General features: G+C 45.1%; 1 protein-coding gene across 1 annotated transcript in view; it reads left to right on the top strand.

The window, feature by feature from the left end:
• Positions 1–24,421, top strand: part of WWC3 (WWC family member 3) — a 638,290-nt gene that overhangs the window by 430,738 nt on the left and 183,131 nt on the right. The window contains exon 11 of the mRNA XM_086934786.1: positions 1,428–1,981. Coding sequence (XP_086790912.1) covers positions 1,428–1,981 — 554 coding nt within the window. The remainder of the gene's footprint in view (positions 1–1,427; positions 1,982–24,421) is intronic.

Here is a 24,421-nt window from a genome sequence, read left to right on the forward strand (position 1 = left end):
TGGTAAATGGGAGTTAACATTTTCATTTAGATAGGAGAGTTGATCTCTGGTGGCCATGCTGGACGAGATGCACAACACCAATTACTCAAAGTGGTGGATAAATATTTGGGGGTGCCAGCCATGTTCACGTATATGCAAGGTATAGCACTTTGGTGCATAGCACTAATCCCTGAAAGTGGCTGGTGTCAAGGGATAACATTAGAAAGCGCTTGGGCCTGGAAGGGACAGTTCTCGGGGTGAAGGATACCATCGTAATCCATCGTAATTCACTGATGGGGCAGCATAGCACTCATGGTTACTTTGAAATAGTGAATGTAATGGCTAGGGAACGGATGCCTCCTGTTACATCCTCCTACATTTGTTGGAGGCTTTTGGTTTGGTTTCATATCCGTGGCCCCCACACCAAAATGTCTGATAAGCTTAGGCCTCGGGAGACAATTTAATTAATTACTGGCAGTAAGGATACTCCATCGCAACGGTGAAGAGTATCACCGCTAAGAATACGGCCCGCCCGCTGAATTTAAATGCAGGCAGGCCTCAGAGCTATTCACTACTCAGTCTGCTCACTGTTTAATAAATACCCTTCGAGCCTGAGCCCAGTGGACTAAGGGCCGTCTGAGGCTGACCTGTCTATCTACCCACCTGATTTAGCTAGGCAGATTAACAGTGGCGGTAAGGGGCAGTGAAAAACGCTAAATGCTTCCCTGGCCATGGGAAAGGGCTCCCATGATGATGCGAGCATTGTATTTTTTATTTTTAAACAGAAAATCCTGTTTTTGGATTTTCTTTTTTAAAATTAATAAGAGTAACCTGTTTGGTACAGGGCTGAGTCACTGTGGTTCCTGCCAAGGCTTTATTTATATATCTGGATGCCGTCCCTCCACCAGGTCGATGGAATAACTTACCAAGTCGCTCTGGCATCCGCTAATCTATACATGAGGCCCTGAATTAATGATGTTTCAGTCCCTACTTGAAGCACTTTGGGACTTAAAGGGGGGTAGCAGGGCATCCTCTTGTGTGCCTGCCTGCTTTGTTGGCCAGGTCATGGCTGACAAAAGTTTAAAAAAAAAAAAATTCTTTGGGCGGTTGCTGGTTTGTTGAATTCTTCATCCCCCAAATGTTTTTTTGAACACTGATCCTGAAAAGCTGTGAAAGTATGATAGTTTTGCCACTCATTTTTAACAGACCACTCCTGTTTTACAAAGCTTGGCAGGCAAGGCTATAGTAAATGCGTGCAAGCCTGAAATGTCTTTAAACTGTCCTATAATAACTTGCATATCAAGAAGAAAAAAACTTTTTGAAAGAACCAATACTGGATTAAAAAGGCATTGCGAAACCTTCCTGCTTGTGAAGGGGAGACAGTAGACCATATTTGTGTATTTATAGGATTGTGACATTTGCTCAATCTTTATCCTTTTGTTTTGCAGTTTGTCTGCTAGCACCCTCACCATGTCTTCCGGCAGCAGTCGCGGTTCCCTAGCGTCAAGCCGTGGATCACTGGCATCAAGCAGAGGATCCCTGAGCTCGGTCAGCTTCACAGACATTTACGGTCTTCCACAGTATGATAAGCAAGAGACCCACACTGACTTTGGACAGCATTTGCGGTTTGATGTGATTCCATTTGATGCACTTTGCAAGGATGTTCAGCACTCTAATTCAGGAGGGCATTCCAACCTCAACAAGCATCGGATGTCCCTGGATACGCCCCAGTCCCTTGCATCACTGTCCTCGAGGTCCTCCCTGTCTTCCCTGTCACCTCCGAGCTCACCCCTTGACACACCCTTTCTCTCTGCTTCTCGGGATTCTCCGCTGGCTCAGATGTCTGAGGGATTAGAGGAAATGGCAGGCCTGGGAGCTCTGGAGATGCTGCTGGAACAGTCCCCATCCATGGGTGTTGTACAGGGCACAGCTTCGATTCAGACTCCTTCCCATCACAGGGACAAGGGAATCCGTGAAGCAGCTGCTGTGCAAACTGGCGGAGGTAAGATGGGTATTGAAGTGTGTTTTTTGTGATTCGTGATAAAAGGGGCTTCAGCCCCATAAAAATTGTTAACATGTTATTGAACAGGTGGAGAGTGCCTTCTGCTTTAACACTGCTTGAAAGCAGTGTCCAAGAAAGGTACACTGTAGGTGCTACATCCAAAATAAAGATGGGGCAACCTTACTTCTGGTAATTAATTTTTCAGGAATACATTAGATGTTGGATTCAATACACACTTACCATTTGAGGCACAGTAAATCAAATAGTAACCGTATGCCTTATAACTACGCATGTGGAGGTTTTGTGTGTGCGCGTAGACAGTTATTTGACGAGAAAGTCACAGGCTTCTTTCTCATGGAATGCCGGACAATACAATTTTCTTTCTTGGTGATTGACAGCATTTTTGGCTTACAATAGGCCAAGTAGTAACATTTTGTGTTGCGAAGTGATAACTTTCAGTTTGTTACTTTGCTGTTTTTAAATATTCTTTCCATCTAATGGCTTACAACAGGTCTTTACATTCTACTTAAAACATTTTGCATGCATCTACTTCATTGGCATTGAACATAAAACACCAAAGCATGCAGATGAGATGCTAAATCGACTGTTTGTTTATTGTCAAATGTGATGATGCCCACGCCACTTCTTATCTCAACTTAGTAGTCTATGTTCATCTCTTTGGCTTTGAAAGTGACATCAAGACTCCAAATATGAGCGGGATCAGCAATGAAGGAATACGTTTTGCATGCGACTGCTTGGTAATGAGTTAGATGTTTTCTAGATGTTGCAGAGGAAGAAGGATATTTGAAATAGATGGGAAGACAACAGAATGCACAGTCTGCTGAGGAAAAATTGTAAGAGGGAAAACTCCAAGTGATGTATTACGCAGACCCTTAAAATTAGTCAACGAAGAGGCAGTATCCATCCTGTTGGGTGCCTAGAAGGAGAGAGAGCATAATTAGTGCTTGGTGGGACTATGGGGCTTGTATGTGCTGTAATTAATGGCAAGTAGAGAGGTAGAAGTACTTTCTAAGAAAGGGACAAGGCGAGCGGAAATCAAGTTATGGTTGCATGTGTCAAAAAGAAGGAATGAAGAAAATGGTGTGAGGTATATCTTTCTCTCTTTGTTAACGACGTCTGGGGCTATCTTTAGCAATTACTGAATTGTAGAAGTTTACAACCTGTGTTTGAATGAGGTAATTGAAAAAAAAATGGGACTGTTTTTTTTAACAAGTCTATTTCGTGTTATCTCCAGAAGGGAACATATTATTAGGCATGATGCGTGAATCGAGCTGTGATGTCTTTTTATAGATGTTGTTGCCTTTGATATTCCGGTATGATTTTGATCCTCACTTTGGTTAGTAGTCACTCAGTCGATGAATTTGTGATTTAAAATTCCAGGCTATTTTTTTCTTTTGATTTTAGTTCCTTGACTTTGTTTTGGACTCCCTAAATCCAGTGAATGGATTTGTTGGGGGAAGGTAAAGCAAATTACAATGGTCATATTTTATTAATTGGACCCGTAGTACTTTGTCACCAGCTTGGAGATGGTATCTTTTAGTAGACTTATGTTGTCGATCAGAGGTTTTTCTCTCGGTTAAAGTGAAGAGATGTGGTAGAAGCAATGTATGTAAGCTGAAGTATGTTCCCTGTGTGTACTGGTTGTTGAGACCAAGAAGCACAGCTTCCCACTTGGCGTGTGGTGATCGCTGGGAGCTGCTTAATGATCCTCTTGATTGTTTGCCATTTGTTTTATAAGGAAGAATAAGCTAATAAACTATTGCCTAGGTGCTAAGTTTGCTACCATGGCGCATATCCACACAGACATAAGATTACTATAGATACAATAACATTCTGGCTAATGAGTGGTGCAGCACCGCAAACGAGCCAGAATAGATGTTTTCTGAGGTTCAAGTGTTGCAATTGATTGTAATGGAAGATACCATCTGTGTTGGCAGAACACGCGGCGTTGGCCACAGTGCTGAGCTGATTGAACTCTCCATAGTGTAAAATGGTGTCTAAAACTCAGACCCCAAGTATTGAGTAGTGGTCATTTTTATTATGCAGGGCAAGATATTTATTATCGTTAAAAAAGTATATTGAACGCCATAGACTTTTAAATAGTAACTAACACCTTACTTCATGTACATTATAACTAAAATGACCTAGAAACATCGAACAATACTACGGGCATTAAAAATCTGCTCACCACTCATATTACATGAAGGAATTGCATGGCATATAAAAAGACTATTGCATCCATATTTTCATAATTAATAAGAACAGGTTTTAGTAATAGACAACTTAGTGTAAAAAAAAATAGTAACAATCCATCAGTGTATGTAAACTGGTACCACACGTCCTGAGACCACATCTGCTATTATATTTTCCATCAATGAACCTTAAATTTATCCTGCGTGTTACATATAGTGGCCACATGGGTCACCTTCTGTAACTTTCTTTCTACACCTCTTTCTTGTTTGCGATCATCAAGGGAGGTGTTGGTAGGATGTCCAAATGATGACACTGGCCTCTCTTGGCAGTTGAGGGAAATTTGACTTCTCCTTATTGGTGTCGCTTTTTGGCCCTCTATATATGATTAATTGTGGAATTACTACTGTCCTCTCTCGCTCTCGTTTTTTGTTCTTTGACCACCAGATTCTGTTATGACAGGTTAGAATAGAATTGGGGATTGAATCTGTTTGTTGATCGGTAAACTGTCCCTTAGACCCTCCTCCTTTTGTGGAGTTTTTTGGCTACCACATTTGCTATTCCCAGTTCATCCAAGAATGGTTTTGCTCCTTCTCAACTAGCGTATACTATAATCAGTTCTACTCTAAAGTTTATTAGCACATTTCACATAAAAAAGCCTCTAAATATGTACCCCACTGAGCCTCTTTCATTTATATCTTTATTTGACTTCATTTTTAAAATCATTTCTGCAAAAAATAACTGCCAATTAAATGAAGGTGGTCCCTTAAAATCCTTGCCTACTTTAGTTTGCTATTGATTACTTTTTTTTTAAAACCAAGTTTATATTGCGCGAACTTGACACAAATCGGGTATCAGAGCACTTTACATTGCACCAGTTGCGTTACATGAGGACCATTCATTTTTGTTAGGCACGGGGAGATCAAGTGATTTGCCCAATCACAGGATGTTCAGCGTCCTTGCCGAGACTCGAACCCAGGTCCCCAGATTCGAGGTCTGCCACCCTAGCCGTTAGGCCAACTCCTCTCCCCAATTAATTAATTACTTAATTTGTGCAGTAGCTCAACACGTTTCGTTTTGGAGCAATTAACCGTTTATTCAGAAGCATATGCTATAGTTCATCCCAATACTGTTCCATGATTTCAAGTTGGTTTCCACCCTTTTGGCTTGAGTTATTTCAGAATTGGGGAGATCTAGGATGTTCTTTAGGCAATAACCTTCGGTCTTCTCCCTATGTTACTTTGTACCTAGACATAATATCTCTGCCCTGTATAGCATTTGTGGGACCATCACTTAATATGCTGTCAATACAGGATTTAGAGAAGGGCCACTGAAATCTTTTACATTTCTTCAGCCCTCCTATAGTGGTTGACACACACATTTTTAAAATGTGTAGGTGCATTTTCCAGTTTAGTTTATTATTTTAAAACAAACAAACTGAGATGCTTATTAGTGAAAGTTTCCTGCACTATCTGCTGTACAGTTGACCATGTGAAAAGTTCAGGTTTTTGTCCAAACACCAAATTTGTTGCTGCACAGTATTTATTAAAGGTGCCTAATTTTCTTTGGAGCTCTACTTGCATCCTATTCAATGGAGCCAAGTAATCGGAATACATTGAAAAAGAAATATGCCCCCCCCCCCCATTCTTATCAAAACAAATGTATGCTCTGTAGGGTCATCGATAGGTCTGCATGGGAAAGTGCCAAAAGGGTGGAAGCTAATACACAACCCTGGCAAAGACCATTCTTTATTGGAATTTTGCATAACAATGATCCATGTTTATCCACCTTCACTTTGTCCAATTGTTTCTGTGCAGTTCTTGCTACTTTGTTACAAGGGCCCTGGACTATTCCTACCTTATAATTTTGGCATAGATTCTCCCAGTTCAGTAGGTCAAATAACCTTGTATATCAATACCTTTCTAAGCCACAGACCACAGGCTAAAATAATGGTCCGTGGTTTAATACCCTCCTTTGAATCCACCTTGCTCAGTAGGAACACCACAATCAATCCGATTAATATATTGAAGTATTGCTTCCACAAACAACTTTGCCCCGACAGCTATCAAAGTAATAAGGCGATAGATTTTGGAATCGGTTGTGCCATGTGTCTTAAGAATGGTCTTAATAATTGTACCTTTCCAGCTGTTGGGAAATTGGTCAGCTCTTGTAATTAATCTGAAGATTGGGGCACCAGTCTTTATTTGTTTTTATTATAATTGCAGGCATATCATCCAGGCCTGCAGCTCTAACATTTACCGTCAAGCATGTTAATAGTTACACTTCGGCTATATGCACTTCATTCTGATTAAACTTGTTGCTATTTGAGTAGTTCTCGCTAAAAAAATAGTCCTAACTTTCTTCAGGAACCATACGCCTAAAGATACTCGTATCTATATTTTTCCCTTTCTTGGCTAATCTCAAACATTTCTCGTATCCTTTGATGAAATTCGTTTTAATTCCTAAAATTTGATGAATAGTAATGTACATTATTCCTCTTAATCAAGGTGGTATATTCAGGTCTAGTTTCACAATAATATTCATGTGAATCTGAGACTTTCAACATTGGCCTTTTTTCTAACCTAGTTTTCTTATCTTCTTTTTTTAAATCGCGACATTGGGCACGAAGCCAAACTCTGGTTTCCCTCTGCCTCTTATCACCTGCAGGGCAATTTCTCTTCAGGACCTATAATGAAGTCCTGATCAAATGATATACATCATATCAAAGCTTTTTAAAGGCTGCTGCACACAGTGGTGCCCCATTTATTCTGTTGAGCATGTTATGGTTTCGACAGGGCACCAAGTATGCTTTCGAAACAAAGTATATGAGTTCTGGGTAAGTTTCTTCTTTATTTTTCAGAGAAAATCTCTTGAAATTCTCAAATTCCGCCTTAAACTAATTTTAGGAAATCTTGAGTAATTTCTCAGGTGTAATGTTTTATGCCATTTCGCAAGTGAAATTTGTGTCCTTTCTCGGTGTGAAAATCTGCTTGATTTTTGCCTGTGTGAGAATGGGCTGAGCAGAAAATGTATAACATTAACAGTAAAGCCCAGCTCAGCGACATGCTGTTTTAGCCAGTCTCCTGCCAGTAACACACGTGACTTTTGGGTGGCAAGTAGGACGTTGTGTTCAGTTTTCACACAAGCTACATTACGCATTCTTTATTGTCATTTTTGCAAAGAAAATAAAGTTTCACCCACAGCAATATTTTACTCAAGCCTTTTAAAAATCTAGAGTACAGTAATTTCTTGTGGAATAAAAAATGTAGTTCTCATTTGCGATTAGTTGTTTTTAAGAGGGTAAGAAATTACGAAATTATATTAAAATATGGCAATTTTTTTTTTTCGGTATTGCGTTTTTCTTTGGAACAGGGCTGGACTGTGAACTGAAACCAGCCCTGGCAAACTGCTTGGCCAACCCCCCTGGGGGACAGGGGGGTGCGGCCAAGCTGTGTGCTAGGGCCGGTTTTGGATGATTTAGTTACGGGGGGGCCGATATTGCCGGCCCCCGTAACAAAAAAAGCCCCCCAGGGCCCCTAAACCGGCCCCAGTCCTGGCGGCAAACCTGGGAAATGCCCGGTGCCCGCTAATGCCAGTCCGGCCCTGCTTTGGAACTGGAAATCAACACAGCTGAAAGTGTATTTTTCACATATAAGCCCCCTCTTAAGATCAGGCTTCAGCTATAGTGGTGCACGTTCTTATGGCAGATGTCAGTTTTACTGCTGCGGAGGTTCCTTCCTCTGCTGTCTGAGGAGCATAGGAAACTGACAGTGCAGGCTCTCATCGGGTCCAGGTTAGATTATTCTAACATTCTTTACCTGGGCCTGCCAGAGTATCTGCTGCAGCGGCTCCAAGTGGTGCAGAACGCTGCCGCGAGAGCAATTTTCGGTTTAAATAGACGGGCCAGTGCATCGGGCCTGTTGAAAACCTTGCATTGGCTCCCAATCCGGAAGCGGATCGCCTTTAAGGCTCTGACTCTTGCCTATAAGGCCCTCCATGCGATGGGAGCAAAGTATCTTCAAAGAAGACTGGCCTTCTATCTTCCGACTCGCTCTTTGAGGTCGGAATCTTTGTTCCTGGTGGTTGTCCCGCGTGTGAAGAGAGCTCGCCTGGGTGGCCGCTCTTTTGGACTACTGGCGCCACAGCTGTGGAATTCGCTGCCGCTCACTTTGCGGGGAGCTACTAGCCTACTTGCCTTTAGAAAGGGCCTTAAAACTTGGCTGTTTACCCAGTAGCCCGTTTCTTTTTATGTGCATTTGCTCGTTTGGCCTCTGTCCTTTTCTTTTATGGTGTTATGTTATTGTGCTGCAGCCTTCCTTTTCCAAAAGCGCCGGGACACTCTTTTTGAGTAGCCGTGCGCTATATAAAAGAATAAATAACATAACATAACATAACATTACTTGTGTCCTTCCACTGCTTACTTTTCAGGCACTACTTGTAGGTCTGGCCTGCTGGCAGCACATGCACTTTCGCCTCATGGGGTATTGGTTACAATAAAGTGCTCGGACCCAACCCTCCATTGCTTAGCATTTGTTGGCTTTATTGTCGCTTTTCTTTGCTGCCAGGAAGTGCCAGGTGTCACTTTCTTTTCTTTTGGTGGAGCATGGATAAAGGACAGATTGCTTCCTTTTGATTAGTGTCCCGCCACTGCTCGCTCTGTGATTGAGGAACTATTTCTTCTTCCCCTCCTGGCCACCCTTTCTCCGAGAATCCTCCATTTCTTCCCCTTCCCGCCCATCCCTTTTGTGTTGCTGCACCCGCCCAAAAAATGCGCTATGATGTGGCCAGCGCTTGCCACATCATATAACATTTTTTCTAACTTTTAGCCGTGCTGCACAGCCACGCTGTTGTACCACATGGCTTAAAGACATCGACAACGCCAGTATCGCTCGTAAATGCGAGGCCTATTGGTTTTGTAAATGTTTGTTTCTTGTTAATAATAATAATAATAAAGATCTTTATTCGGCTTATTCACAATGGAAAAACCATAAAAGAGACAGATAATATCATACATTGCATTTTTGCTTATTAAAAAAGTACACGCATTTCATAAAATTTCATACGAGAATAGCTGATACATTAAAAAAGAGTTAGTTAAAATATAGGAAACCGCTCAAGGTGATCTTAATGAGGACTTTTACAGGTTCTTTCTATGTTTCATAATGCATTTTAAAAAATTGCTAACAAAATAACAGACATTTTCAGTTTCCAACATTTGGAGTCTTAAGAGGGCGGGTCTGCATTGTCTCAACCCCCAGGACCTTAGTATTGGTAGTAGCCAAATCTTTCTGTGGGCTTGATGGAATTTACAGAGCATGATCACATGCAAGTTGGATTGTGTTGATAAACCATCACACGGGCAGGGCGGAAGAGTAGCATTCCAACAGTTTTTCAGTGGGAATGTGACCAGTCTAAAAAAAAGTTTGTTTCTTGTTGCTTAAGCACTTCGTGAGTGCACGTTTTTCAGCTGCCTCGCTTGTGTGCTTTTCTCTCCCCCCTCTGCCTCGATCTGAGTTGCTTTTTCTGGCCCATATGCTTCTCCTCCTCATTCTCCCCGCCCCCTCTGCTGTGCTCCCACTTTTCTGCTTCTCCTACTCTGTTCTCTTTCCCACGTGCTTCTCCATGGAGTGCTGCTTCCGTCTCCCACCTGCCAGCACTCCATCCATCGGCCTTTTTTGCTTTTTTAAATATATTTTATATGGGGAAGGCCAGGCGGGAAATTGTTGCCGGCCAGTCCACCTTAAATGCACTTTATCCACCTCGAATCGGTAAATGGAAACAATCGTGCTCACGTCACTTTATAGACACTGATGCACAATAGAGCCAGCGTAGTGATTCGACTAGAAGAAGCCATTGTTCCTGGACAGAGAATGTGTGCCATGAAAAGCTAAAAAAATATAAATCAGGCCAGATCATCGTCAAAAGTAGTTGTCCTGCTTTATTCTCCTGTTTAATTTACCTGTGGGAACCAGCGCTGACGGCCGGCCTTCTGACGCTTGGCATGCATGCTCAGTAGTTGCTGGTAAACCTCCCCAGTACAGTAGGGGACATAAGAGTAGAATTGTCCGAAATGTAGCTTGCCACATGTTTACTTGAATGTTCGTCATTTTGGAGTTATCTTGCTCATAAAACGGACTCGTGTCTAATAATATTGAATATATGCACTATACTTTTTGATTTGTCTTCACGCCAGCGATGCGCTGGAATATGGTGATTTCGTCTTGATACGTTGCTGCCATCTGCTGGTTTGTGATATATTTGTTGGATCTGTCATTTCCAATTAAATCCGCTTTTCTTTGTAATTTGTATAATCTTAATTGTATTACTGAAAAAGAACCAGTAGTGTACGTTTACGTAATTGTTTTGCTTTTCGAGCCTATGTTCACTGTGCGTAGTCTAAAAATTGGCATGTTTCTCTTGATCAGACAACAAGTCCGTTTTAATTGTGTTCTTTCTGTATACGTTGACTGAAACAGTGTTCCACTTTTATTTACAACTTGTTTTGAAATTCTCTCTATATATTTGTTTTAGTTTATTAAAATAAATCCTACCCCCTTCTATAGACGAGGTATATTTAATGGAGACCTGTTGCCTAAATCACCTTTCTGTTTTTAGGTCGAATTGACGGTCATTTTTTTGCCAATTACATTTTTCTGACCGACCTTGTTTGAATTAATTATTGAACCTCAACGGGCTCTCGGAGTGTGCTGGTTTCTCTTCCTTTAGCCGAGTAAATCTTTACATTTATTTATGTTTGGGCCACAACTAGCCTGAAACTTACGTTAACCCCTTTATTTGTATACCTCCTTGGGTTAATAATTCCCAGTATCTCAAAGGTTTCCGAAATATTTCATTGTTTCTTTACATATAACAGTCGAGTCACTAATTAATAGTTTCACGCATTTGAAAGTACACTTCATTTGTCATGTTCAGAGCTTCTTTAATCTACATAACACTAACAAAGCCTATTTCTGTTTTACGATCAGGGAATAATGTTGAGAATGCTGTAGAAGCTCCCACCTTTAACTGTCACAGTACATCCCTTTTCTGAAGGATACTTCTCACCACAGATTCCTCACCTTGTGATTCGATTCAATGTGCCCAGGCACTACACTGGACCCAGAAATTCTGGTAATAGCATCTGTGGTCCGGTAGGTGGCAGTATTGGCCCCCATTTTAACTCCGTCCCGCTTCCGGATATGAAGACATGGAGCTGCATTTGTGTTCCACCTCTGTGCGCTGATTTCAGGTCCTCTTTTACCGTTTCATTCAGCGCTAACCTGGAGCTCAGCTTCTGTCGAGATAAGCCCTTAAAGGAAATCTTTTTGGACAACCCTGACATTTCTTGGCAAAGTGTTTATTGATGTTGCCCCCAAAGGTGACAACAGGGCTTTAAGTGGGATGAAAATACAGAGGGGCCTCTCAAAGGGCCGTGGCCAATGTAATTAAGGCGTGGCTTAAAACATGCAAGCTAAAAATCTGTGCTTAGCATAGTGTGCCGCCCACACACACATATATATATATACATATATATATATATATATATATATGTATATGTATATATATATATATATGTATATGTATATGTATATGTATATGTATATGTATATGTATATATATATGTATATGTATATGTATATGTATATATATATGTATATGTATATGTATATATATGTATGTATATGTATGTGTATATATATATATATGTATATATATATGTAGGACCTGGGCAGTGACAACAGAAGTCTTACCAGCTGTGCTCAAGTCGCAGGAACCAGCGGCATTCATCTCTGCTCCCCACACTACCGACCCGTATGCTGTATCCTGGTGCATTCTGGGAGCTGGAGTCTGCTTCATGGTGGGCGGTATCCAGCTGGTAAACGGACTACTCTTCGGGGAGGAGTTCCTGTGACATCACCACTACAAAGGTGGAGCACAGAAACTGGACATTATTCAAGACTTTGGTGGGTGCAGGGCGCTGAGGAAGGCAACACGAGCCGAAATGCATTCGCCACCACCTACCTGCGCAGCTTGGAAATAGTCTCTTCTAAGGCATCCCCTCTGGCCTCCGCGCTTTCCTTTGGGTGAAGTGGTTTTCTGGATATATATATATATATATATATATATATATATATATATCAGACACAGAGTTCCGGTGAAAGCCAGTACCTGCTCACCAGTGGGTCGTTGTTAGGGTTCCGGAAGCCCAATATCTTAGTCCAAACATTCTCCCATCAGGAAAATACGTACAACGACACTCTAGGAGTTGCTGTGCTTGAAAATTTATTTGGCAGCAAAAACAAACAACGCGTTTCACCTCAAGGCTTGTTCACGTGAGGTGAAACGCGTTGTTTGTTTTTGCTGCCAAATAAATTTTCAAGCACAGCAACTCCTGGAGTGTCGTTATACGTATTTTCCTGATGGGAGAATGTTTGGACTAATATATATATATATATATACACACAACAAGGAATATTACACCTACAACATGACAGATTGTCGACTTTGTCATTGTTTGTTAGTTGTGTAAGGTAAATAAGCAACAACTATGGGTTTTGTATATAATCTTGAAAATGCCTAGTTCTGAAGTTAGGAGACTGAATGAAATAAAAGGGGTCTCCTTGAAATTAATCAAAGGCAGTGAAGGGTGGTACTGCTGCAGTTATGATTTTTTTTCAACCTGAGAGCGAGGGCAAACAGGTGCTTCACTTGTTGCTAGATTACACTGCAGCCTTGATGCTCAGTGTGAAAATTCAGAGCAGGGTCATGCTGGAGCAGGCTGCCTGTGGTCGTCTCTCTCCTAATCATCCCACGATGTCAAGACTGACACTACAACGACGTTGCTCCTGCACTGCAAAAAGAGAAGGGAAATCCTGAGAGAAAATGGCTCTTTAAAGGATTTCCCTTCCTCCTACAACACGGCTCACCTGGCATGAGGTCATGCCTTAACCCTCACTACTCAGTAGTGAGCAAAATGAGCATGCGCACAGCAATGTGCATGCTCTCACTGTAGTTCAAGAAAAAAAAAGAAAACAGACTACCTGTGCCATACCCGAAAATAGAGCCTGATAGAGACCTGTTTCGATGCCCCCTAAAAATAACTGCTGGTGCTCAGACCCGGCCCACTTAAAGCCTTTGGTGATATGTTTCAAACCATGCTGAGCATATTGGAAGCTGGTGTTTGTTATGGATTCGCACTGTCTCATTAATTTCTCGGTGCCAAATATGATTAGAAGTTATTTGACAAATGATCCCTGATGCACCCAAAGGCCAACCGGAAATCAGAAGCCAAACTCTACAGTGCCAGACACAAAAAAAAACTAGGTTGATCACATTCAAGGGTACATGGTTGGTCGCAGGTCAGATCGCCCTCATCAGGTGTGTCGAAGGCTAAGTTGAAAACGAAGCATAGGAAAAGTAAACAAGACCTCTCGATGTCCAGAACTTAAAGATCATTGGAGAGGTCTCACAGCCGGCGATACAGCTGACTTCACTTTTCCGTTGCGCCCAGTACTGGTCGTGGAGCTGATGTGCCCTAAGTTTTCTGGCCCTTCGTTGACTCGGCAGCAAGTTGAGGTATTCAAAGAGACCATGCATCAGATATTCAAACTGATGGGGACTCCCTCTGCATGCACTCACTGGATCCACAGACCAGATACTGGTCTTCAGTCATATTGGCACCGGCAGGCCCTCAACCAACGGACCCAGGAAGAAGTACGTTCTCCACTTGCAGTGCTGTTCTTCTGGCGGATGCTGCTATATCCAGTTCTGGCCCCAGGCTCTGACCCCTCCTTCTCATGCTATACAATCACAAAGATGTAACTAGTTGTTGTGGAGTTCTTCTCTTCCGTTCCTCTTCGTTGGAAACCATACTTTAGGAGCATGGAGACTATTTTAGGCTTTGACTCTGATGCAGTATAATGTCTTGTTAAATTGATGGTAGTGGATATTGCAGTGGTACGTAAACCTTTCCAAAATCTGTAAATGATTCCCATTTGGGGCCCCAACTGAAGAAAGTGTCTTTTATTGTGTGGTTAGAAATGATGGCAGAAGTGCCAGAACTGCCCCTGTCTACTTCTGAACCTCTGTCTTTTAACAAGACTCTGGTTTACCTGATGATGACACCTTGGTCAAAATGATTCCTGCTCTGGGTGTGAATCGCCCTATTCCTAGGTACCATAATCCAGTTCCGGGTGACCATACTTTTTTGACTCATCCCAATATAGAGCACCTTGTTCCACAGATCGCCATTTGTAAGGTGAACCCTTGCTCCTTTCCTGCTACTCCAGCAGACGGGGATCCAAAATAGCTAATGCAGTTGGCAGGATTTCTTTTGTGGGCAGGCTGCCACCTCGTTCTTTGAAAGCTATCTGCCGGTAGGGTCATTTGAGTCGCACCATTTTTTACATGAAGCTTTGCCTTTGCTGCCTGAAGACCTATGTAATGTCTGCCCAAAGGTTCCAAGATGGACAAGATACAGGAAAACCAATATCTGATAGAGATATCCAGCAGCAGATTCCTTACCTTTGAATTTCCCAGGAATCAGACTGGATCCAGAAGAATTTTCTTTGAGCAATACCCCTGCAAGCCGGTAGGTCCATGATGGAAGTGACATCTACATCACATATATAGGCGCCGCACTACCTCTGTACGCTGACATCAGTACTTTTCTTTCCACAGTAGTCCTGCATTGATCTGTGAAGCGAGCTACACTCTGTCACTTTTTGACAGGATTTTTCAACATTTTGTCAACCCCCTTTTTCTTAATGTGAAGCATTTGTTGAAGAAGACTTTGGGTTTCAAGCTGTGTCCGGTGCCTGTCACTGCGCCATGTCGGTGACATGCCCGCATTTGGTTTGTTTCTGGTGTCTGAAGTGCAACCATGATATGTAGTCGAGCTCCGAATGCTGGACCATGGCTCAGAAGGTTTTAAGGGAACAGTTCCTAAAGCTGCTTGTGGCCCGGAAGTTGACACCACATCGGTTAACTCCTCGGAGGTCACAGTCCCGCTGGAGATTACCCTTCCCTCCATGTCTCTATCCTACGACTGGCTGATGGAGGATCACTCGATTTTACTCCGGGAGGAAGTTGTGACGCTCTTGGCCAAGGGAGCCATAGAGATGGTTTTGGAGCCAGAAGTAGGTTGTGGTTGCTGTTCCTGCTACTTTCTGGTCCCAAAAAAGGACAAGGGCCTTCGTCCTATCCTAGAGCTAGAGGCTCAGAATTACTCCCTCAAAAAGGAAAAACTCAAAATGCTTAATCTAGCTCAGGTCCTGTCTACCCTGGATCCAGGAGACTAGATGGTAGCGCTAGACTTGCGGGACGCCTAGTTCCATATTCCTGTCCTGCCTTCCCACCTGGACTACCTGCGGTTTACAATAGGCCTTGAACATTTTAATTTCACTGTTCTCTCCTTTGGCCTTCATTTGGCTCCTCTGGTGTTCACCAAGGTGATGGCGGTGGTCGAAGCTCATCTGCGCAGATGAGGGGCTGCCCATCTTCCCCTGTCTCAACAACTGGCTGCTGAAGGCGGGCTTGGGCTTGCCCCATGCTATTGTCTCTCACCTCCAGGCTATGCAGAACCTCCTACATTCACTATCAACATGCCAAAGTCACACCTGACTCTCTCTCAGACGCTTGCTCCTCTTCATCAAAGCTGTTCTGGATACAGTGCAGTTTCAGGCTTATCCTCTCAAACGGCGAGTCCAGGATATTTAGGATATTATACGAATGTTTTAGCCTTTTACCTGGGTTTTGGTGAGAATAACTCTTGAGGCTGCTGAGCCTCATTGCCTCCTGCATCCTGCCACTGACGCATGCCAGATGGCATATGCGGGCTCTGCACTGAGACCTGAAGTGCCAGTGGGTTCAGCATCAAAGGAATCTCTCTGACATGGTCCAGATCTCACAGGGAACTGCATGAGACCTGCAGTGGTGGCTGTCAAACTGCGATTGGGTCAGAGGTAGGCCCCTCTCCCTTCCCCAACCAGATCTCACAGTAGTGACAGATGCATCACTTCTGGGATGGAGAGGAGATCGGAGAACGCTGATCTCGAGAGGAATCCGGACTCCACATGAACATGCTGGTGCATGATGCTGGACCGGGAGCTGCCTCTGCTCCTTCGCTACTTGGCAGAGGGCACCCAGAGAAGCAAGACCCTCGAAGTTGTCGAGCTGGTTCCCCGCCCCCAAGGGTACTTTGCAGGTGTGTTCCCCATGGTCCCCATTGCTCTCTTTCTGTCCTGTCCAGGGGTGAAAAGGGAACTCCAACCTGGGTACACTGGCCTCACTGCATATCCCCTGGCTCCTGCTCACCTCTGCCTTGCCCAGTCAGTACTCGTCCATGTGCTGCCAGTCCCAGCTAGAAGGGCCCTCCTGCGAACCCAGGGGATGTAAGCCTGGTCTTCACCCTCTCTGGCAATTCCAATCTGCTTCCCTCCAAACGCTCCTGGTAGTACAGAGATATCCCGGCAACAGTTGCTGCGTTGCTTCAGGCCTACAGCACTGGCTAATTCCTTGAGGCCATAGGTGTGGAAGCCCCCACGGCTGTGGAAAGTAGCCGGCTGGGCCAGAGAGCTCTGCGGGGTTACCTCGTCCCAGCACTGTTATCCTTTGTGTCCCATCCGGCACGGTGCAGCCCAAAGGTTATTCAGTGGGTCAGCACCGCATCCAGTGGCTATGCTTCTTTATTGTAACTTGGTACCTTAGAGTGGAGCGCCCGGGCTGGTCCGGTCAATCTGTTGCGGCGTTTGACCACGCGTGGCTGCTGCTATTTTGTGTCTCTCTGGGTGGCCAGGCTGGGCTGAGCAATATAGTGTCAAGTCTCATCACCCCCGCTTTCTTCCCTCGGTGCTAGACCTTCTTTGAACTGAGGTGGTGCACCCTAGGGCCCAAGCTGTACCGTTGGGAGGCAATGAGGCAGAATCCTCTAGGCGGCTGAGGGATGAAGAGTTACGTCCTATATGTCCGCCATCTTGACCACAACACGTGGTACATTTTTATCAGTAAAATTGTATGTGCAAATAGAATGGTACGGTCAATTGAAAATGTGTTGTCTGTAATGGCAGTACGCTACAGCACCATGCATACTCCATTTTACTCTAATCTACTCTGCACTATACTCTGCACCACTCCACATTACACCACTCCCCACTATATTACTGCAGTTTACTCTGCACAGCTCCACTCCTGACCGCTTCACTCTATGCCTCTTTGCTTAACACCTCTCTACTCTATGCCAATGCACACTACTCTGCGCCACACTACTCTGCAACACTGCAGTCTACCCTAATGCACTCTACCCTGTACCCCTCTTCGACAGTGCACTTTACCCTTACCCCTCTACTCTACGACCGTGCACTCTTAACCATTCTCCTCCACGCCTCACTAATCTACATTGCATTTTACACCATTCTACTCTGCCATGCTGCTTTACGCCACTGTACTCTACTGTGCACCACTCTTTACTGTGAAACAATATATTGGGCTCCACTGCGTTCAGGGCAACTGTACTCTGCATCACTCTAAGCCACTGCACTGTACTCTTACTAATACACTCTCCTTCAGTGCCATCTACACCACTTCACCCAAATTTAATGCGCTCTACGCAATCTACTCTGAACCACTTTACCCTATGCCACTACACTCCAATGCACTCTATACCACTACATTTCACACTGCACCACTTTACTCTTCACCACTTTATTCTACGCCACTGTGCTCTATGCTAATGCAGTCTTCACCACTTTACTCAAAACCAATGCACCCTGCACTCTATGCCAACTACTCTGCTCTACTGCACTCTGCACCAACTACTCTGCTCTACTGCACTCTACATCACTATACTTGTGAGAAGTGTGGCTCAATGGTTAGAGCGGCAGACCCTGATGCAGAGGTCTGGCCCCTGACCAGGGTTCAATTCCCGCCTCGGCGGGTCTTGGGCTCAATTTCCTCAGACCTGATAATTCTCGCCTCGGTGCCTATTCTAATCATGGTTCCCACTCTGCAACTCTGGGTAATAGCTTGCTTAATCTCCACAACGGCCCCAACAGCGCTCGGATGCCTGGCTTCACTTGGGAGTGCCTGGCATTTCACAGGGAAAAGCCAGGAAGGGTTCCACAGCGGTATGCGTACAGCGCCATGACACCTCAGTGTATAAGTGCGCTATACAAGTACGATTTCCTTTCATTACTTTACAACTCAGTACACCACTGCTCTCTACACCACTCTACTCTGCACCACTCTGCTTCAGTGCACTATACAACACTCTGCAAGACTGCACTATCCGCCACTGAGCTCAAAACCACTCTACTCTGCATCACTTCGCTCTGTGCCACTGCACTCTGCTCTGCTCCACTTTACACCAGTTCACTCTACGCCTCTACACTAGCCACTGTACTGTACATCACGTCACTCAAATCTATTCTGCACTACTGCACTCCACACCAGTGCACTCTGCACCACTCTACACCAATGCACTCTGCCACTGCTTTCTATGACTCTACTCTGCAAGACTGCACAATCTGCTACTGAGTTCAACGCCACTCTACTCTGCATCATTTCACTCTGCCACTGCACTCTACTCTGCACCACTCGACTCTGTCACTGTACTGCACTCTTAGTCTCTACACCAATGCACTATATGCCACTACGCTCTATACCACTGCACTCTGCATTGCTGCTCACACTGCCTGCCTGATTACTGACTGCCTCTGGTATCGTAGCGCTCCCCTAATTGCCTGCTTTGTGCCTAGATGTTATAGCGCTTTGCACGGTGTTCCGAGATCGCGCTGCACAACTTGCATGTTTATTACTGTTACTGCCTCTGATATCGTAGCGCTCCCCCCATTGCCTGCTTTGTGACTTGATATTGTAGCGCTTTGCACTGTATTCCGAGAGCGCATTGCACAACTTGCACGTCTAGGGTGTGTCTGCTTTTGGGAACGCAACTTATTTAATTTGGCCTGATTGCACCGAGACGTTAGCACATTCCACCTCTGTGCCCCAATCTCGGCCAGTTTCACTAGGGGTATCGTAGCCATTTTGTTTGTTGTGCCTGCAGCCAGCCTCCCCACCTCGCCCCCGCCTCCCAGATTGATCCTCCCTCGCCCCCTCCACCATCCTTATATGACAGAGGCTTTCCCGCGCAGCGTTAACGCGCAGCGATCGCGCCCCAGTCGCGCCGAAGGTGCGCCAAAGGTAAGCCCGTCTACGCCCGTCCGCGCCTGGACCGCGCCCAGCGCCCGACCCCCTGGCCCTCGTGCCACCCACCCCACCCGCATTACATACGACGCCACCACCCTCTTAGCCCTAAACCCCGGCCGTCTCCCCAACTGCGTCCAAGCCGCTCCTGGACACACCCATGGACCCTTCTCCTGCAACTCCTGCAAGTTCGACGGCACCAAGAACAACTCTTCATCCACGAACACACAACAGATATCTGACTCCAACCACCTAAAATGCATCCTGCTCAACACCCGCTCGGTCCACAGACACGCCATCGACCTCTGGAACCTACTAGACACCATTTCTCCCGACGTCGCCTTCCTAACAGAAACATGGATGAACGCCTCATCAGCCCCAGACATCACCATTGCCATCCCGGAAGGATACAAGATCATCCGTAAGGACCGCACCGACCAAACAGGAGGAGGCATCGCTATCGTCCATAAGAACTCCATCCGCACCTCAACCAGCTCAGACGTCAACCTTGCCAGCGCCGAACATCTTCACTTCCAGATCCACACCGATCCCAAGACCACACTCAGAGGCACCCTCCTCTACCGACCTCCAGGACCCCGTGCACAATTCAGCGACGACATCACTGACTTTATCACCCCACACGCCCTCCCCTCCGAGGAATACATTCTACTGGGAGACCTCAACTTTTACCTGGAAAAGAGCAATGACAGCAACGTCACCACCCTTCTGGACAATCTCGCCAACCTCGGACTCAAACAACTTGTCACTACCCCCACCCACATCGCAGGTCACACACTCAACCCTATCTTCACCTCCAGCAAACATGTCTCCTTCAGTCACACCACAAATCTCCATTGGACGGACCACAGCTGCGTTCACTTTATCTACAATAAGACCACAACTCACAACCATCCTCAACCTACTCTGCGTAGAAACTGGAACAAAATCACCATCGACCAGATCTCCTCATCGCTTCTTCAAAACCCCCCCTGCCCACTCCTCAAACCCGGACCAAGCAGCCATTAACCTCACCCAATGGCTATCCAACAGCGCCGACATCCTAGCACCGTTGAAAAAACGTCAAATCAAACTAGGCAGCAAAAACGCCTCCTGGTTCAACGAGGATCTTAAGAAATCGAAGAAACTCTGTCGCTCCCTCGAGAAGGCCTGGAAAAAAGACCCAAACACCAGCACCAGGGACGCCTTCAAAAACGCCACCCGCATACACCACCAACTAATCCGATCTGCCAAGAAAGCCGCATTCAAAGACCGACTAGATAACAACGCCCACAACAGCAAGGAATTATTCAACATCGTCAAAGAATTTACCAACCCCTCAGCCAACTCCAACGACATCACCTCCTCTCAAGCCCTCTGCGACTCCCTAGCTTCGTTCTTCCACAACAAAATCGCAGACATCCACAACAGCTTCGACAACCGACCCGGAGACCAACCCACCCAACATTCTGCAGGACCTTCACCCCCCTTGAACATCCTTAATGACTGGAACCCAATCTCCACTGAGGATACCATCCACCTGATGAACTCCATCCACTCAGGATCCCCCACAGACCCATGCCCTCACCACATCTTCAACAAAGCAGACTCCATCATAGCACCACACCTCCGAGACGTCATCAACTGCTCCCTCAACTCCGCCACCTTCCCGGAAAGCTGGAAACACGCCGAACTTAGCGCCCTTCTGAAAAAACCCACAGCTGACCCCACCGAACTCAAAAACTACCGCCTCATCTCGCTCCTTCCATTCCCAGCCAAAGTCATCGAGAAAGCTGTCAACAACCAGCTCGCCGCCTTCCTCGAAACCAACGAATCCCTCGACCCCTCACAGTCCGGCTTCCGAGCCAAACACAGCACGGAGACCGCCCTCATCGCAGCAACAGACGACATTCGAACTCTACTGGACAATGGAGACAGTCGCCCTCATCCTCCTCGACCTCTCCGCAGCCTTCGACAGTCTGCCATAGCACCCTTCTACAGCGCCTCAGAAACATCGGAATCCAAGGAAAAGCACTGGAATGGATCACCTCGTTCCTCACCGGAAGAACCCAGAGAGTCCGCCTCCCACCATTCAAGTCCGAGGCCACTGAAGTCATCTGCGGCGTACCACAAGGATCCTCACTCAGCCCCACCCTCTTCAACGTATACATGAGCCCCCTCGCAGCCATCGCACGCCAACACAACCTCAACATCATCTCCTACGCTGACGACACTCAACTGATCCTCTCACTCACCAAAGACCCTATCACCGCCAAAACCAACCTACATGAAGGAATGAAAGAAGTAGCCGAGTGGATGAAGCACAGCCGTCTGAAACTGAACTCAGACAAAACAGAAGTCCTTATCTTGGGTACCTCCCCCTCCGCCTGGGATGACTCTTGGTGGCCAGAGGCCCTTGAAAAAGCACCCATCCCGACGGACCACGCATGGAACCTGGGCGTCATCCTGGACTCCTCACTCTCTATGAACAGACAGGTCAGCGCCGTCAGCTGACCTGTCTGTCGTCACCACTTTACTCAAAACCAATGCACCCTGCACTCTATGCCAACTACTCTGCTCTACTGCACTCTGCACCAACTACTCTGCTCTACTGCACTCTACATCACTATACTTGTGAGAAGTGTGGCTCAATGGTTAGAGCGGCAGACCCTGATGCAGAGGTCTGGCCCCACCGAAACCAGAAAAACGGTCACCCATGCACTGGTTACAAGCCGCCTGGACTACGGAAACACCCTATACGCCGGTACCACCGCAAAACTCCAGAAAAAACTCCAACGCATCCAGAACGCATCAGCCAGACTCATACTAGACATCCCGCGTAAAGACCACATCTCTAGTCACCTGAAAAACCTCCACTGGCTCCCCGTCAATAAGAGGATTACTTTCCTAACCCACACACACAAAGCACTTTACGAACTTGGACCCGACTGCCTCAACACACGACTTTCCTTCTACACCCCCTCCCGCCAGCTACGATCCTCCAACCAAGCCCTTGCTACCGTACCTCGCATCAACAAAACCACCATGGGAGGTAGATCCTTCTCCTACATGGCAGCTAAAACCTGGAACTCACTCCCCACTCACCTTCGTCTCACTCAAAACCACCTAGCATTCAGAAAGCAACTTAAAACTTGGATATTCGACAAGTAATTCCCCACCCTTCTTCAAGCGCCTTGAGACCCTCTGGGTATGTAGCGCGCTATATAAATCTTTTGACTTGACTTGACTTGACTGCACTCTTTGGTACTTTACGCCTCTGCACTATACCCTGCTCCACTCCACTCTGGAACAATCTACTCTATGCCAATGCACTCTACACCACTTTACTTAAAATCAATGTACTTTACGCCAATATATTCTGCACTGCTGTAATTTATCCAAGAAAAAAAGAGGGAGATCCCCTATATGCCAATATGGGACGGGGTAGGATAATGTTAAAACACAAGAAAGTCCCTAGTTGTCTGGGAGTGCCCTCTGTCACGGCCCCTTGTTCCCAAAGGACCTAGCGTGACTTCAACACTATTTTTGTGTCACACCTGGTCCTGTCATTCGACCTGGACCCCAATTACACTATGAAAAAAAGGCTTAACTACTCGAGGTCAACACAACATACTTAAACTAAAACAAAACAGATATAGTTCCTGTGGCATTCAAAAAAAGAATATAACTATATTTATATATATTAAAAACAATAATTTATTAAAATTTCATCACTTTACAGTACATCACAGATTGCATCATCATACAAAACCTTAATGGTTTTGTATGATGATGCAATCTGTGATGTACTGTAAAGTGATGAAATTTTAATAAATTATTGTTTTTAATATATATAAATATAGTTATATTCTTTTTTTGAATGCCACAGGAACTATATCTGTTTTGTTTTAGTTTAAGTATGTTGTGTTGACCTCGAGTAGTTAAGCCTTTTTTTCATAGTGTAATTGGGGTCCAGGTCGAATGACAGGACCAGGTGTGACACAAAAATAGTGTTGAAGTCACGCTAGGTCCTTTGGGAACAAGGGGCCGTGACAGAGGGCACTCCCAGACAACTAGGGACTTTCTGCTGTAATTTATGCCACATCACTCTAGGCCACTCCACAACACTTCAAGCAATGATGCTCTACTCTATTAACTCTGCTCCACTACACTACTCCATTTGTCTCTACAACATTCCATTCCACTCTGCCATTGTACTCTTCTACACTACTCCACGCCGCAACTGTCTAGTCCACTCCATGTCATTCTACTCTACAATACTCTGCTCCACCAAACCCAGCACCCTCTACGCCACTCCACTATGTTCTAGTCTACTGCACAACTCTGTCACTCCACTCTATTATCTCTACGCCCTTCCACTTTACATCATTCTGGTCCCTACACTCTACACCACACAACTCCACTCCACACAACTCTGCTCTACTCTACGCCACTCCACATTACTCCACTCTACTCCATTTTACAATACTCCACGCCACTCTCCTTAACCCCACTAACTTTTAGTCATTCTGAACAGCAACCAGGCTGGTGTACAACATGGCTAAAACATATTGGCAAAGCCAATAGCTCTTGCATGGACGAGACCTATTGGCTTTGCCAATGCTTGTTCATACTGTAGTTTCATTGTAAAAACAAAAGTCTCTATTAGTCATTGCTATTAGTGGAAATTATGAGCACCAACAAAATAAGTGAGAATAAATAAATATATCGCTTCTTTTCAATTTTTTCTATCATTCTTTTTAGGTTGAAGCCTACCAGACACTGCAGCTGCCTGGTTTGCTATCATCTTAGGGATGTTCGGAAAGTTTCCCTGCTTTGTAGCTTACATTTGCTTGCGTTCTATTTGCTTGCTCCATTTGTTTTAGGCTGTGCAGATTCAGTTTGTCTCTTCCCTTGTCCAAACCCTATGTTCGATGCATATGGGCTGCAGACCACACACTATAGCATTAGATCACCATCTGGTGGTGGGCCCGGATGATTACACTTTGTTGTTGTCTTGGAAGAGTCTGT

This window comes from Lissotriton vulgaris, chromosome 8 (assembly GCF_964263255.1).
Source record: "Lissotriton vulgaris chromosome 8, aLisVul1.2, whole genome shotgun sequence".
Lineage (NCBI taxonomy): Eukaryota > Metazoa > Chordata > Amphibia > Caudata > Salamandridae > Lissotriton > Lissotriton vulgaris.